An 18,859-nucleotide genomic window follows, 5' to 3' on the forward strand; every position below is an offset into this window, starting at 1 on the left:
GATAAATATCGGCGAAAATCACTAATTTGTGAGTAGTTATGGAATCTCATTCCATAATTTTCCAAGAAATAGAAAACTACGATAGAAGTGGCCATTGAAGGTGAGAAATCAAGCTTTACATGCAAAATTGGACAAGATAAAGTATTTACGTGTGTGGCCAGCATTTTAAGCCCTCTGATTATGAATGAGATCTACGACATGAACAGACAGGATCGAAAAGAAGGAATGGTTTGCAAATAGACCCTGTGCTAAGTTTATTCCCATTCAGTCAAGAACCATCTACAACACAAGAAAGCAATGCGTTTACAAATAGAGAAAAATGCATGCTCTTGACCAAACAAAGAAAAGTCCATCAACATTTGAAAATATGATATTTGAAACCCATGCTGACAGGTCTGATGATACATATAGTTTACAGGCTGACAAACTTATGAGTTCAGGTATTAAAAGTTCATCTATTAAAAGTTCACCTTTATAAAGCTCCTCATATAAACCAACAAGTGATGAGGATAATATTACAGCGATAGGTAAAAGAAAATGACATTGGTGATAGTTTTTTGATTAAGATTTGAGTGACAATACAACCCAACATGTTCGAGTGAGTTTTTGCCAAGTAATCACAAGAATCACAATAACCATTTAAATAGAGCCAAGTGAATGCATGAAGTCATCAACATCAGATATCGACCAAGTTTGCATAATTCCACAAAAACGTACCTTTGTAAGAGGTGAGAGTTACAAGACATGCATTGACCTGAATACAGTTTCCAAAAATGTATTGTCATTTTGGACACTGATATCAATACAAACTGATGTCACTAACTCCATATGGTAATATTTCACAAACTACATGTTGCAAGAGAAAGGGAAGATTATCAACTGGGAAACAAAATAATAACGAGATGACAAGAATCCTTCAACAAGAGTGATGTCATTATTTTTCAATAGAATTGAAATTGAAGATAGGTGAAAAGTTTGAATAACAGATTTTTTTTTTTTTTACCTGCGCTCAGTAATATTTGCTCTGACAAAAAATGAATGGTGTAATGACAAACAGTACATTGGCAAAATAGGTTGATTTAACTTCCTCGCTGTGTTCCTATCTGTAATGACCTGATCTCATCAGACAAGATGGATCCATTTATTTTTCACAATGTGCCCAATAGTTTCTATGGAATTACCAAAAGTTTCCAAATATTTTTAAGGTCATAAATAGGTAAACAATTCGATTAGAAATTTAGAAACTTTAACTTTTTGGGTACTTTCAGGATATTGGTTTACTATCCTGAAGAAAAACAGTTTGTTATGAGAAATGTCTAAGGTTAAGCCCATTTTGACTTTATGATCATCGTCACAAGTAGGTTAGTGAGGCCAAACTTCAGGAGGCTGTAAAAAGTTCTCCCCGAGCCATTAGAAAACCAAAAACCATTTATGTCTCGGTTTTTTCCCCACAATCGCGACATTTTGGAGTAATTCTATCAAACTAACAACAATGAAATAGACTCAAGGAGATTTAGCTGTTCAGTAGCTTTAATAAAAAAGACTCATGGAAAAAAGGCTTTGAAGCAGCTGTAATGATATAAACTCAAAGAGCTTTAAAGTAACTTTAATTAAACAAATTCAGGGAGAAATAGCTTAATAGCTTTTAAAAACAAATGGACGTTTACGTAGCCTTAATGGATCTACGGCATATGAGACCATATTGGATTCTTGTCATGAGAAGAATGTTGAATCACAAAAGATTTTTTTCTTTGATTCTATTTCAATAAATCTACTAAAAAGCTAATTCTCCTTGAATCTATTTCATAAAAACTACTGAAAAGCTATTACTCACACAGGTTATGTTCATAAAGGTACAGAAAAGTTAACATCCTTAAAAGTTTATTCCGCTAAAGCTACTTAAAAATCTCTTTCTTCGAGCATATTTCAATCAAGCTATTGAAAAGCTACATTTACCAAAAACAAAGATATTAAAGTTATATAAAAGTTAGCTATATTTATTTATATATTATGAAATTTGGTTTATGTCGAACAGCGATAAGTGACATTTTATTACAGAAGACTATTTAAAAAAAATGTTTGTTGATTATATCTATGCAACTGTAAAGGATTATCAAATTGATCGATGTGAAGGATTATCGCGTTGATCAATTGACATGTGCCTGTTACTGAATCAAAAGAAACAATGTTACAGTTGTCTTTATTTATCTATCATAGGGTTTAATGAGCTATTAATAGCTGTATATAATAAATATTAAAAATCTCAGAACTCTCCATAATCCGACATATTTTTACTGTCTCAATACATGTTGGATTAAACTATACCTCTACTTCTGTGTGGGTTTATACTTTTAAGCAATATTTCATATATTTGGTTCTGTTTTTTTTAGCTGATGTCATACATATTGATAAAGGCACCTTTACATGGGACAAGTCCATTTCAAGTCCAACATTAAGCAAGTAAGTTTGAATTCTTAGTATTTTATTTGAAATGTTTGTTTTTGGGTGTCTGGATAATACGGTGGCTCACATATGACATATTTCACTTTTTATTTTGAATTAAAACCTTTATTTTCACCTGGGTGATTGTTTATTTTCACCTACTCTCTGAATACAATGATCTCTGAATTGAATTTTTTCTCTCATTTCATAAATATTCAAAATAGAATTTTCAATTATATGCCATTTGTCTTCGGGTCTATAGAAATATAAGGTTCAATGATTTTACATACTTTTCGAAAATCACTCAAATATTATTGTAGTCAGAGAGTAGGTGACTTAGATGAAAATATTTTTTATATGCCCACATGGAAATGTGGACATATATTGCCGTTGCCTCTGTCCATCACTCCGTCAACATTTCTTGTGAACACAAAAGAGACTACAGTTTTATCTGATTTTTATACGCCCACATGAAATTGGGGGAGTATATTGTCGTAACCCTGTCCGTCCGTCCACAATTGCTCGTAAAAACTCTACAAGGCACAATTCTTGACTGATTTCGACGAAACTTGGTATGGTTGTTTGTAATCACCGGTCACCTATTGAAAATCAGAAAAATTGAAAAATATTTAGTATGAGTTATTGCTCTTGTCCTTTAACAGGCGTTCAATTTCAGCTTGTAAACACTCTAGAAGGCGCAATTCTTGACGGATTTTGATGAAACTTTATGTGAGTATTTGTTATCACCGAAGGATGAACCCTATTTAAGATCAAAAAGAACAGATTTTGATGAAACCTGGCAAGCTATCTTAATGAAACTTGATGTGATAATGTATATTGTTCAAGTTTGAATTTGACAATCTTTCGATGAACGGTTTTTTTTTTATTGCCCTTGACTTAAAAAGATAGCTTGCCAGGCGAGGTAATATACGCCCACTGGCAGCTTTGATTTTGAATAAAAATATTTAGAAGTACAGTAACAATCACCAGTATGAAATATTCAACCTTCAGTTATACACTTCTTTTGAACTCTGTAGGGCGATAATGAATAATATTGAGTATGAGTTATTGCCATTTATCTTGAAAACGTGTTCAATTTTTAGCTCATGAAAACTCTAGAAGGCAAATATTCAATCTTCAGTGCGATACTGAATAATAAAACCAAGTTTTGTCAAAATCCGCCAAGAATCATGCCTTTTAGTGTTAAAATGTTAAAATTTGAAAGCGTTTTCAAGAACGAGGTCAATAACTCCTATCAAAAAATATTTTGATTTTTTTTGATTTTCAATCGATTTCATTCACGGGTGATAATAAACAATTTCCCCAAGTTTCATCAAAATCTGTCAAGTATTGTGCTTTCTAGAGTGTTTATAAGCTAAAACTTGAACAAGGGCAATAACTCGTACTATATATTTTTCGATTCTTCTGATTTTCAATATGGTTCATCCTTGGGTGATTACGAACACCACACCAAGTTTCGTCAAAAATCTGTCAAGAGTTGTCCCTTCTAGAGTATTTACAGAGAGTATAGATAGACGAGAGTGATCACCTCGCTCACGCCATTTTGTTTTCATGTATTGTGGTGCCATCTAGTGGGAGGGTATTCATATAGATTGCATTGCTCCAACATAGAGTGCTTCACAATTATTTTACTTAGATTTGCAAGTTTTCATCTATACTGGAATACACCAAAGACTTAAAGATAAATTGTCCTTTCACTCAATGAAATGTTATTCCTTTGGGTATTGATCAAGTTTAATGGAAACGGCAAACTCTGCCTGAAATAGACCAATAAATATCAGTCCTTACTCCTATGCATCAGTTAAGCCTATGATATAACATCCATCCACAATATAATCACAACACTTTTATAGCTATTTTATGCTATGTGCTATCATGTCACTCCAATAGATAATATATCTCAATAAAAAAAAAAGACTTGATATAAGATTTATCATTGTTTATTATAGGGAAACATTCCGTAGTTTCGAGGGTTGATTTAGGTCTTGAATATATGTAAATAGACTTGTGGGAGAGTTACAAACACCACAGATATACCTCATAGGTAAAGATGACAGATTTGACAAATTGTGTGAAAACTGTAGTCTAGTAATACAGTGTAGTGTTTTGAACACATTTTTCTTATAGAACATTACAACTTGTGCATAACAACTGAAGCTTTCCTACTTTTCTTACATTTCTTTTGTTCCAGTTCCCTACTTTGAAATTTACAAAAAATAATGAAGCCTACATCTAAGGTATAGCTGACAAATTGCTTTATAACTCCTCAACTTTGTTTTACTGTCGGAGTGCTTGTCACAAAGTTGTAATACAGTGTACGGAACTACGCCTTGTACAATCTTTAATAAGATGACTTAACACGGCTAACACTCCATTTTTTGTGAATGATTCTTTCAAAAACAAGTTCAATGCGTTTGAATAAATATATCAAAGAAACAGATGGTACTGTTAGAGAACCAAATGCAGTGTTGGTTTTGTGTTTATAAACCTTAAAATGGCACAACAGACTTGAATCTGACACTACATTATTATCAGAAATTGTGAGCTTGTTAAAACATTCCAAACAGTTATCATTAATCTGCAGCTTATTTACCACAAAACCAGAAACATAACACAGAACATTTTCAACTACAAGAGTTATAAGGATATCTTCTTCAATGCCTTCAATAGGAATATCTACGGCAAGCCTTGGTACTTTGGATGGCCTTTCTTTAACCTCCTCTTCAAGTTTCCGTTTGCTTTGTTTACTTTCCCTTGAAACAAAACTATTAAGAGATATCAACAAACTATCTTGATCATTTATGCAGTTGGCAGATGATATTGGGCTTAGAAAGATTTTACAAGAAAGTGACTTATATGCATAGATAAATTCAATTGCTGAGGTTGAATCTATGCCCACCTTTTGCTCTAATTTGTGAAAAGAAATTTTCTAAACAGTCTTGATTGATACGATCACTTAGTATGAATTTGAAATTACTCTCAGATAATAGTTCCCTTAACAGCATATCAATTCCATTTAAACACAGCAACAGTGCATCAAAACATGGCTGTACAATTAGTTAGTATCATTTTTCTTCACTCGCCATTTTCCAACTATTTTCCTTCTATTTTACAGATATCTTCCTCTGAGGCTTTAATTGGTTTGCTTGTTGAATTTCCCCTTATTGTTTGAACATTCAAAAAGTCAAAAATGTCATTTATTTGTTTTAGGAAATTTGCTGTAGATGCAGTGACTTTTAGCAATAAATCACGCTACGTATCTTATTTTGTCAGTCACTATTTTTTTTTTAAAATCGTGGTTCTTTGGAGGAATTGTCACTAGTTATAATGAATTGATATTAAAGATAAATACTAAGAAGTTAATTATACCACCCGGTATCCATACAACGATTTTTTCTAGACTTATTTATAGATCAAACATTGTACACGAAAATAGGTGACGCATTCTGCCGCCGTTACCGAGTTGGTTGCTCATGAAATATGGGTCAAAGTGAAGGATTAATAAAGAAAATCGAAACAAACCAATTTTAATTATTTTGTAGAATATCTGATGAAACATCTAAGACATAAAAAAAAAATTCGTTTTTTTAACTTTGACGAAGTGTTGAATCCTTATATCCACGAAAATAGGTTACACCACTGTATAATTTTCTAAAGATGGTTAACTTTATTATAATCTCCCAAAAATTATTAGGAAACCCATCTTTCGGTCTATTGCTTAGGAATATCTGAGCTAAACTATTTACTATCAGTCTCAGTTTAAACTCTGGACCTCAGATGTATAATAAAAAATTCTCTACTTCTCTACATTTTGGATACTAATAAACTGTCAACCACAATTCACAGATCTAAATTAGTAAAATCATCTACGAATAACCTTGGAGATAAAAACAATGAAGTAATTACCCTCATAGGTGAAAATGGTGGCAAAAAAATATGCTTTGTTGTCAGTTTAGGAGCCATGCGGACAGGAAGACTTTTGTCAATTTTTCCACATCCTTCCATGAAGCTGTCTGAAATAAATATTAATAATAAATTGTTTTTTACATAATTAAGGAGAGTACATATTTTGACAATAGCACCAATTATGTGGTTTAAAATACATACAAGAATCATTATAGGCAGGAAATTGATAGACAATTTTTTGTGGATACAATAAGCAAGACAACCAATTTGTCACAGCAGCAAATCTACCATTATACATGTTTACCATATAATTTCTGATAGTCTCAAATGTAATAAAAGAAAAGAGTTTTAAATAATCAAATAAGAACACATACATGTAAAAATCACACCCATACCCATAACATCAGCAACAGTAACAAAATTGAAACTGGAAACAAGAACAAAAGAATAAACATGCCTTCAACCTCATTTTTAAAGAAAACATTGTCAATCATAAATTAAACAACATAGCTTTATATTCAACAATTGCCATGTTGTCTTCAAATTGAATTTCATTTTTTTTTAATGCATTCTGCACATTCTTTAAGATATGAGGGACATCATGAAATGCATAAATTTTCATTCTATTGAACTGAAAAGTAAACATTGATACATGTTTCTCAGACATCCTCATTTGTAAATGGCAAGATTACTTATAAATTACTTGTTAAATATATACAAACCATGAAATAAGGCTGTGCAACCCTTTATGTCAAGGTTTCTATAAAGCAATCTATTGCAGGAGCCTTGGTCGCAAACTATAGCAACTGGCTTTAGTTGGGTACTGCACACAGCCTGCAGAACATCAATTAATAAGTTTTTTAAAGTTTTAGCTGATGCAGCATTTTCACTGAAATAAAAAGAAAATGGTTGCTTCCAATTTTCAGCCAAACCAAGCATCATGAAAACTAAAGCTTGGTTGCAGGGTGTGGCAAGTCTTTCAGGCAGTTCAATTTGTCCGTATATTGCATCTCTGGCTGGGTGGTATTTAAGCTCTTTTTTCATACTCATTTCATCAAAGGTGATGACACAGTGCCTGGAAATGTCACTCATATTGACTACTTTCATCTTCAGTAACTCAACGATAAGACTGGAAACTCCTGGTATACTTGGAATACCTCTAACATACCTATGTAAAAAAAAATAAAAATGCACAAAAAAATGTGTTTAACTTTCTAAAAAAAACTTCTTAATATAAATTATCAAGAACTGAATTAGTTTTATTAAAAGTAAAAAAAATTGGATATAGTAAACTGGTGCCTCAACAATGGCATGTGAATAATAATTCAATAATAATTAAACTGATTCTGGCCGTTGTGTCTATATGTCTATAATATAAAATCACTAATATAACCTACCTGTTGAGAGTGCTAGCAGATGGCATCGTAAATAACGCACACAATGTCTGATTAGCTTTCCTACTCCTGAAGTATATCCCAAGAGCCATTGCCTTCTCATTCACAGTCCACCTGTAAGATCATAAAACAATTTATAACATCTACAAAAACACACATAAGCCATATTTTTTTCATGTTAGACATTATGAAGACTACGTCAAAATTTACTTGCAAATTGTGGTAGGTGATTTTTTCTGCAATCAGTGAATGCATCCTATTAAATCTTGGAAATAAAACATTTTACACAAAAATTCATTATCTATTGGTCATCTCATCAGTCACCTGTTATGGCCAAAATTAAGTGTAAAGTTTTTGCAAGCTTTTATAACTTATTATACCATTCAATCAAGTCTTTTCTAACCTTTTTCTTTTCGTGTGCAATTTCTCAACTGGCCCTCAAAAAACTTGGCTGTTGCTGGTTTCATACCAATATCCACAGCAGCCTGCACAATTTCCCCAGCAGAAAGATTATATTCTGGCTTTTGACGTGCTGAGATCAATTCAGTGTGTAGCTGTACAATTTTCTGAAATTCAATTTTAAACGTTTTCAAAACATATAAAGAAAACGGGGTCATTTGTGAACTGAATATCACACAATTTGTAGCAAAAGAGTAGGCGCCAAAAGAAAAAGCAACACGCACAAAAAATATAAAACGGTACATATTGAATTTTTAGTAATCTTTTAACTTCATTACTTAAAGCTAACATGAAGTCACAAAAAGGCGCAATACAAAACAAAAAAAAAGTATAGGTCTGTATTGGCCTAAGTCAGCTTGAATCGTTTGACTGAAGCCATACAGACCTTTGTCTTTGTCAACTTGAGAAGCAACCAAGCCTAGCGCAGCCTCATATATAAACCGAGCCGGTGTGTTTTCGTCTTCACTGTCAACATTGATTTCAACTGGACAACATCTCACAGCTCAAGAAGATTATAATCCGAAAATGTCCGACAAAGTAAATATTATATAATTTATACATTTCCACTGCATCCATTCCATCTCCATTCATCTCAAAACCCTTTATAAACAAATAAAACCATCGGTTTTTGCCACTACTCTATATTATAGGCTAAACAGATGGACTATTGCAATCTGTATTCAATTTCACAAGGACATTTCATCTCTTGCAATTTCACAACATGACATGTGCATAATTTTATGTATGAAAATGGTTGTACCCTACCTTTTCATGAATTATAATATAAGGCGTTCAGTGCAACACACCATTATATTGGTAAACGGAAGAATTTGTTGTAGCAAATCATAATCTTTTATTGATTATCAGAAGTTTCAATTCCATTATTCTACCCCTCTCTCAAAATTGTAAACAAAGGGACGTAACTCATTGCTTATCAGACTACAAAACATTTTGCTTTTTTTAGGAATTTGTCGATCGTATTGTTGAAGAGATATTTGATCAAGAACCAGAAGTTATTAGGTACTGATTTTCTGTATAAAGCTTTCAAGTTGAAACTCAAAGTATCTGTCTGCCCCTTGATTATGTAGGAATAGAGCAAGGAATTTTTTTAAAATAGAATTGATAATAACCTGCACATGGACTTGACATTTTTCCTCTTCAATCTGTGGCAAATTCAATATAGAGATGTTTCTCATGGCAGGTGGCTTGCGCTGTGATGTTAACTGTGGTGGTGGATTTGGGAGATCTGGGAAAATGGATGGTATAGCATCCCAGACCAGCTTATTTCTATTGACATTCATGAATTCTTGTGTCTCAAAATGACAGCTACAGAGCCTGCAGTTAGCATTTAGATATGCAGATGATTTTGTTTCCAAATCCTTCCTTCTGCATTTTATTATCCATCTCTTACACCTAATACATAAGAAAATAAAAATGAAACATACATTTAGGATCAAACATTTTGCTTAATTCAAAGGACAAATCGGTCTAGTTGACGCAAGCTGCACGTCTCCTCAGTATGTAGTATACTGTAAATTAATGATCTATTTACCTACCTGGGTCTTTAGGGAATTAAGTGCAGGTATGGCTGGTGTTTCTTGGCATTCGAACAATTTGGAGCAGAACAATAACTGTCACTGCTCTGAGACGGCTGAGGTGAAGCCATTTTTTTTACTACCTAACCACATGAACACCCTTCCACTAGATGGCGCCACAGTCCATGCTAATAAAATGGCGGCAATGCATATCTGACGGAGTGACAACTCTCGTCTATCTATATACTCTCTGGTATTTATGAGCTAAAAATTAAACGCATTTTCAAGTACAAAGTTTCTTCTGATTTTCAATAGGGTTCATCCTTGGGTGATTATGAAAACTCATACCAAGTTTTGTCAAAATCACTCAAGAATTGTGTCTTGTAGAGTGTTTACGAGCAATTGTGGACGGACCAACGCCCCCCATTTCATGTAGGCGTATAAAAAACGTGTCAAAATTTGTTTATGAACACAATAGAAACTACAGTGTTCAACTGATTTTAATGAAATTTGGTGTATATTGATGAGATCTTGGATAAGTTTGAACTTGATGTTTTTTCGATGAATGGTTTTTGAATTTTAGCCCTTGATGTAGATAAAATGCTTCAAAATTTGTTTCATGAACACAATAGAGATGACAGGTTTCATGTGATTTTTATGAAATGTGTTGTGATGATTAATATTGATGAATGAAATTAAATAAATGGAGTTTTACATCGTTTATTTATATGGATGAGATCTTGGTCAAATTTGAATTTTCGGCAATTTCACTCTGAACAATTTTTTGCCCTTGATATTAGAGCTGTGTGATTTAAAAGATTTGATGTATTTGGGTTATAAATATTGATTTTTAAAAATTTTGTGGAATTACTCAGCATAAATAACTGGCAGTAAATATATATATATATATCATTGAATTCAAACTACCGGTAATAAAATTTCTTTAATATGAGAAAATTTATACTTTAGTCACTAAAGACTGTTAAACATTTCGAATCAACAACTCTGAATAGTGCCATTAAACTTTAGTTCCGCATAAAACACATGACAATCATGGGAAATGAAAGCACACAACTTGGTTAAGTCACATTTTTTGTTCTTGTCTATAACAAGAGCAGATTTGTATGCCGGTTGGAGTTGCATCTTTAAGATCAGAGGCCTGCCTCTTTTTATATACCCACATGAAATGCCGTGCTAAAAATTGAACACGTTTTCAAAAACAAGGGCATTAATTTATACTCAATATTATTCAGTATTGCCCTAAAGAGTTCAAAAGAAGTGTATGACTGAAGGTTGAATATTTCATACTGATGATTGTTACTGTACTGCTAAATATTTTTATTCAAAATCAAAGCTGCCAGTGGGCGTATATTACCTTGCCTGGCAAGCTATCTTAAAATAACTTCTTTCCTCTAACTCACCACCGATGTTGTCCTCGAAATGTACTTTCTCACCTTCATCTGTTTTCTTATAAACAATTTGTCGCCTTGGAATGCGTTTTGCTTGAAAACAGTGTCATTTAACTTTCTCAGGTAATAAACTCCTACACTATGTTAAGGGCATGGCATAACTTGTTGCAGGTCAAAAACAGCGGTCACCAGCCCCTGTTGTGGTATGCCTTGGAGTCGCGGGCTGCTTGCTTCCATACAAGGTGTTCATCCATGGCTCTCTGTTTTGAATCAGTGATCTGATAAGCGTTCTTGAGAATTTCAAACGATGCACAAGTATCACATACATCTTTTGAAGGTACAAGAAATCCTAAATTGAAATTCTCATTAAAAATCCTACGATACACATTTTCCTTCACTGGAATTGAACCAGTTTCATTACACTGCTCCACGTACACACATGTACATGCATTTTATTGTCAAACTAGCATCAAAATACTGACGCTTGGAGTCCGCCTGGCAATAGTGGCTATCTACTTTTGGAAAACTGGCATAATGATTTTCTACTTCTGACATCTTTTCCATCGGCGATTTGTTGTTGGGAGTTCTACACGCCTTGCATTTTGCGATTCCCCCCTCGGGATTATCCGAATTATACCTTTACCATGTTGTAAGAGATATCCAGAGTAATGAGCAAAAAAAACTTCCTGCTTGTCGTTGTCTTTGGTAGGTAATGAGTACTTGATGCTGTATGTTCGTATGCAATTTTGTCAGATGCTTGTCCATATCTGGAATGAATCAATAAATTTTATGGTCATGATTTGTTACCAAAGCATGCATCAATTATATTATTCAGCACTCACCTATTATAGCAAGTAACACATCGTCTTTCGTAAGCTTTTTGATCATTTCTGCTCAAATGTTTATGAAAAAATCACAAGACCATCAAGTTTGTGTGAGTGTTTCTGTCTATTCCATTCAGGACGTAATTGCTATTATAATAGTGCACACAAACGTGAAGGCTTTTACACTTACATCATTTTTAATCATGCGTATTTTTGCTGAACCAAGTCAAATTTTGATTCTTGACAAACTGACGCATAGAGGGTTCAATGGAGGTTAAGAAAAAGCAATTAAAAAAATTTTTTTATGAAATGGCACTTACGTCAATTTGGTTCTGAGGTAGCGTTTTGATGTATTTTATGAGCAAATTCTACCACATTTTATTTCATTGATTAAATATGCATTTGTTTTCAGATACAATTACTAGTCACTGGTAACAACAAATGTCTTAAATTGATTATCCATTTTAGATGGACACAAGCTTTAGAAATATTCAGGCAGATGACCAGAGTTTTATTTCCCATTGTAAAGAATACCTTATATTTCATTTCAGCATCAATTTAAAAATACCTAAAGGAAAACTTGTTGCGATTGTGGGTCAGGTTGGATCTGGAAAATCTTCCTTGGTCTCAGCATTATTAGGGGAAATGGTTAAAGTGTGTGGAACTGTCAATTTGAAGGTCAGACAACTATTACTATTGATTTGCAGCCATTTATTCAAAACATTTATCTTCATGATATACCACATGTCTTCATGCAAAACTACAATCAATTATTATCAGAAAAAATTTCAAAAAATATCTTGCTACAATATGAAATTAATATATAGTATGACTGGGTTTACTATGAAAATTCAGACTGCATTTATAAGAAAGCAGTGAACAAATTAAAAAAAAAAAAAAGGAATATTAAGATGTATGAAACAGATGTGATTGGTGGCTTATAAAATCTTGTGAAATATTCTTGAAAGAATTTAGTATAATATTATAGGATTCATGATAAGAGTATTTGCCATCACATTACAAGTTTGATAAAATATATCAATTTAAAACAATTTTTATTTTACACCAAAACAAGTGTATATTTCCATTGCCCCTGTCTGTCGGTCCTTCAACATTTTTTATGAATACTTTTATTCTGTATGCAATGTTAATGACCCATAATACAATGTATAATTATTATAACAATTGTTTGAATAAATACTGTGTATATATATATATATTTCTGTGAGATGAAATTAGCCAAGGAGAAAAGACAGAAGGGATTTGGTTTAAGAGAGTCATTACTCATATGCAGTACATGTAATGACATTCGCTCATTCCTTCTGTAATTTGAAAGGGTAAAAGTAGGGTTGGGCTTTACAGGACTCTCTTGGTTTAAAGGATATCATCTTATCATTCAAAACCATTTATTTCATTCTAACAAATGTCTCAAACTTCAACATAAACTAATCCATCAAGTCCGTAAAAACTGAAATGTAGAATACAATCTATCTTAACAGCTTATCCTAATTACAATTATTAATTACACTAACACTCTGCTATATACTTTAGGGAATACTAAATTTCATAACACCAAATTTCATAGCACCAGAACATTTAGATGTGGTACGAAGACAAGTGGTACACCACTAGCAAACTAAGGCGGGCAAAATATAAGGGGACAAACTTCCATTCACACTGCTTATCAAGAAAAAGTGCTCACAGTAAATGAATATAAAATATGAGCCTAAATTAACAAATGCAATATTCTGAACACAGTACAAATGCCAATCAATACTCTATTAATAAAAATATAATAGGTCATGAACCTCATTCCCCTGTTTTATTACTATTCTATTAATTATTCTTCACAGTTACAGTCAGCAGTACGTCTAGGAAAAGGAAGCGAGCAAAAGGGCGATAATACAGTTGCTCATAAAAGTAGAACATAGACTAAAACCCCTTTCACACTGCACAACTGAATTATTGACTTCGGTTATTAGAAAAATCCGATTCAGTTCGATTCGATTTGGTTCGGGTTGCTTTCGCACTGCAATCCTATCTGGATAGCCGCATTCGCACTGCCTAGTCAAGTTATCTAGATAACATTTTATTTTTAGTAACACATGCCAAAACATTATCACTTGATTGTCACCCCGGTAAAAACAAATATGGACGCTGGCAATTATAATTGGAGCAACGATGAAATTCGCTGCATGCTCGTTGTGTGGGGCGATACTAAAATTCAAGATGAATTAGATGGCATGAAGAGGAATAAACATGTTTTTTCAACTATTGCTAAGCAAATGGCACCGAGAGGTTATGTGAGAAGTGCTGATTAGTGTAGGAACAAACTAAAAAACTTAAAAGCAGAGTATAAAAAGGTTAAGGATAACAACAACAAATCAGGAAGAAAACGAGTAACATGTAAATTTTATACCGAGTTAGAGCAGATTCTAGGCAGTATGCCTGTGATTTCGCCTCTAAATATTCTAGAATCCACACCTGTTGCTAATGAGTTGCCTGTGTGTGATGATTATTATGAAGAAGATGATGGATTTTCAACAAATTCTAGGCCTACTACTACAACAGTGACCACTTCTACTTCAAGAACTGTAGTTGAAGATGATTCAGAAGATGGAGAACAAGAATTTGAAAGACAAAGAATGGGTGAAAAAACAAATTTTGACATTTCTGGAAATGGAGAAAGTAGTGGTAAGTACTAAGAAGGCTACCTGTACACATATTCATTGTTCCAACCCTTGATTGGTCCTCGATATGGTAGGATTGCAATATAACTCACCCCCCAAATTTCACATTTACTGTCTTTCTGTTGATTTTATAATTACTTATAGTCATAGATACAAAAATTTTCCTCATAAAAAGTCAAGTCAAATATTAACTTTGGCATGCTAGTTACTAGTTTTATGGCCAATACTTATTAGAGCTCTCAGATTCATATTTTAAAGGGGAACAGTCAACATTTTTGATGGTTGATTTGGGTCTTGAATATGTAAATTTATGCACTTTCTACATAATATATCTTATCTCTATAATGCAAAGTCTCACCCGATTCAATATGAGATGTATTTTTTACTTTCAAATGCAGATCTTTATGGATACTCATGGATTTGAAGCTCAGGTTTCAACCATGAACAAGATTACTAAGTAGCGTGGCTATGAAATTCCTGTTTCTGATACTGATGTGCTATTGGTAGAAAGGATAATGCCCCTTTAACTATAATAATAAGATAGGAACTTTTGAACATTGGTTATCTTTGTATAAAAGCTTACAGAAATCTGTGTACAGATATGATTGACAATATTCAGCACTAACAAATACATATTTAGTCTATTTTAATTAGAAGATTTTTCATTTATTTTAGATTCAGTGTCACTGACAACTGCCATTCCTAAGGCAAAAGAAAAAGGCAAGCAGAAAAAGGATAGTGCTACAGTTAACCAATATCGTATCAATTCGGATAAACGAAAACGAGGTGAAAAGAGAAATCAGGTAGCAGAGGCTCTTTCAGAATTGGCTGCTGCTTTTAAGAAAAGTGATGAGATGATGTTTTCTCTGAAAGAGAAGCGCATTAAAATGGAGGTAGAAGCTGAAGAGAAATGAACAAAGATGATGTTAGAGTTTGAAGGTAATAGACGAATGGAGCAAAATAATTTTGAATTGAAAAGAATGGAAATGATGATGGCATTAAATCAATATCCAAGATTCCATCCATCCTCTAATAATTATTACAGTGCTGATTATTCAAATGAACATGTATATAGCTTCTAACAGCTTTAATAGCCATTACTAGTATTGTGTTAGTCAGAATATTGACACCTTTCATATACTTTTTACAGTGCTTTTTTAATTGTTGTTAATAATTTGGATAAAATTGGCATCACCTGTCTTATTATTAGGTCATGGCATAATTGTTTATCATTTCCCCAAGTACAATCCCTATAGAAAATAAGAAAATTTAAATAAAAAACAAACTAGCCTTGAATAGAGCTAGCTTGGTCAAATAATTGAAATAATCGATTATCAATGCTACAAATTTTTAATTTCCGTTATTGATTATCAAAATTCATAATGGATTAAAATTCATAGTCAAATTTTCTTTTAACTTAATCTGTTACGTGATTTTCAGCGAAGTCACAACCCATTATTCCTTGATGATCATACAAAATTATGGACATTACTTCAGTTTCATTCGTCTTTGATACCAAATATTAATAAATAACAAACATTCAGCTTTCAAATACCAAAGTAGTCATTACAAAATGCATATTTGTAAATACTGTACAATTGTCGATTTGTAAAAATGCAAACTGTATAAGTATTCTCCAAAATGAAATGAAATGCTATAGATTGCAGACAACATTTTACACTTTGCATTGTCAAGCCTTGTATAATAAATTTTACATTATTGACCTAATACCTATGGATATATATATGGAATGATGACTATTCATAAAGTAAATAACAGCAGAAATGAAAGGAAGTTTATAAATGTGCATGAACAATAAATTCTCCCTGATAATTTCAGACATTAAAAATCTAGACCTAGAAAAATCTAGAAAAATAGGTATGCTAAAAAAAAAATGTATCTTTGCACAAGAAAGATTAAATGGTCTTAGTCCTATCTCAAAATTTCATAAAAACTTTACTTATTATCAACAGTGTTCAGAATTTATTGCTCATGCAGAATTACAAATATTCATGCATTTCAACCGTCATTTGGTGCAAATGAACACGTCATCATTCGATATAAGAGGCGTTTTTGTGGGTCGATTCGATTAGGTAGATTAGCTATTTTGTGCATTTGTGAGCAAGGACAATTAGGCGATTCAATTAGGCTTTTCCAAGATGGCTACATGTTGAAGTTGCTAATGTAATCAAAATAGCTGTGTTTCATTGGTTGTCAGCAGAGGCAGCCATATTGCTAAATCACCAATTTGAATTTCGCATTTGTGGACCACTGCTAATCTTAACCAAATTGTACCAAATCGTACTACCTAATCGAATCGGCCCACAAAAACGCCTAATGTATATGTTTGATTATGTAAAATCTATTTTGCAAGGCTTGACAATGCAAAGTGTAATATGCAAAGTCTAAAGTGTAAAATGCATTCTGTGGCATTACATTTCATTTTGGAGAATACAGTTTGCATTCTTAATATAGACAATTGTACTTTGCAGGATTAACATTTTTTTGATAATATTGGTATCTTGGTATTCTTAAGCTGCAACACAATCAACAATTTTGACGTTATATTTCTATACTCTTTAGCATCTCACTTTGTATGAAGTTTACTTTCAAATTTTATGTTTATTCATGTTAACTTTATGTAAAATTTATGTTATCATTCGTTTTATTTTGTTAATTTTATTTTAGTCGTTTAAATAAAATATTGTTATTGTGTGTTCATTGGATGTGATTGACAATAATCCTTTAAAAGATTTCTGACTCGGGCACCATCTTTACAATAATTATGTATGACAGCAGCAGATTGGTCGCATGCTTGATTATCAGAGGGCGAGTGTTCAACCCAATTCTCATCGAATTCATCACCATGAATTTCACAAATGTTATGCAATACACAGCAGGCATCTACCATTAGTTTTGCAGTTTGTAAATCACAATCGATTCTTTTTCTAAAATGACCCTTAAGGCGTCCACATGCATTTTCTACACACATTCTAGCATGACTTAGTCTGTAATTAAAATGCTTCAGTAGGCATGTTGGGTGATTCAGGAAAAGGTTTTATAAGCCAGGGCAACAAGGGATAAGCAGCGTCGCCAATAATAAACGGTTTAATCTCGTGTCCTTCTATAACTCTAGCCACATCTGGAAAAAATTGTCCAGTTTCACATTGCTTATAAAGTTCTGAATTTGATAAAACCCTTGCATCGTGTACAGAGCCAGCCCATCCTATTCACATCTCAGAATTTATATTTGTCATCAACCAAGCCTTGAAGTAAAATGGAGTGCCATCCCTTCCTTTTAGAATAATCTGAATGGTGATCTTTTGGGAGCAATTATTGGAATGTGTGATCCATCGTTGGCACCAGCACAATGGGGAAAAGATCATGTTTTTTCAAAGCTATGTAACAACTGTTGAAAGTTGTCTCTTGAAGGCATTCCTATAAACCTTGGTTTTAATATGTTCCATATTAGCTTTATACATTCAATCGTCACCTCACAGGCAGTCAATAATCCTATTCCAAATAAATGACTTAAAGTTCGATATTCCACATTGGTAGCAATATGCCACAATGTCACTCCCATTCTTGTTTCCAGTGGAAGTGCTTTCCTGAAATTGGTATCTTGGCGTTTGGTATACCAGATACCAGCTAAACACTCAAAACAAAAGCTGTAATGATGATTCCATAGAATTAAACAATTGACTTTCCAGGAGTGAGTGGCCCAGCTTTAGGGATGATTATCGAATGACAAATCAAATAAGCAAATTTTAGATAAAAGTAGATAAATGCATGAAACTCCAACTCACCTAAAATAAAAAAAAAAGAAACCACTGTCAGTCACTCGCACAGTTCAATTTGATATTAGAATTACCTGGAGCTATGCTGAAGCCTAATTCGGCTAATGGGATGAGGATCAATAAAATATCAGACCTTTCATATAGGTCTATAGGTACTCGTTCAGATTAATAATGCCAGCTCTCATCCACAGTTGACGGGACTGAAATTCCTTGTTTATAATTAAAAAATATGGAAATAAAAACAAAAGCATTTTCTGTTTCCTCTTCTGATATATATTCATTCTTTTCCTAGACAATTCGTGTACTTTATTAATCCTTTTCTTGTGATCGTCAAATATCATTATAACGTCCCCGACACAGCATGCTAAATCACTACAATTCT

The 18,859-nt window shown here is 32.9% G+C and overlaps 2 protein-coding genes across 2 annotated transcripts; one reads left to right on the top strand and one right to left on the bottom strand.

The window, feature by feature from the left end:
* Window positions 1-6,303: 6,303 nt before the first annotated feature.
* Window positions 6,304-9,523, bottom strand: LOTGIDRAFT_157159 (hypothetical protein; the record flags this gene model as incomplete). Its single annotated transcript, XM_009048938.1, has 5 exons — window positions 6,304-6,476; window positions 6,744-6,796; window positions 7,767-7,877; window positions 8,211-8,329; window positions 9,353-9,523. 5 exons carry the CDS (start codon window positions 9,521-9,523, stop codon window positions 6,304-6,306), a joined length of 627 nt encoding a protein of 208 aa, XP_009047186.1.
* A 4,911-nt stretch (window positions 9,524-14,434) lies between these two features.
* On the top strand, window positions 14,435-15,594 carry LOTGIDRAFT_157160 (hypothetical protein; the record flags this gene model as incomplete). The annotated part of the gene is made up of 2 exons (XM_009048939.1): window positions 14,435-14,684; window positions 15,356-15,594. The coding sequence occupies 2 exons, from the start codon at window positions 14,435-14,437 to the stop codon at window positions 15,592-15,594; spliced, it is 489 nt and encodes a 162-aa protein (XP_009047187.1).
* Window positions 15,595-18,859: the final 3,265 nt, after the last annotated feature.

Source organism: Lottia gigantea (assembly GCF_000327385.1).
Source record: "Lottia gigantea unplaced genomic scaffold LOTGIsca_13, whole genome shotgun sequence".
NCBI lineage: Eukaryota > Metazoa > Mollusca > Gastropoda > Lottiidae > Lottia > Lottia gigantea.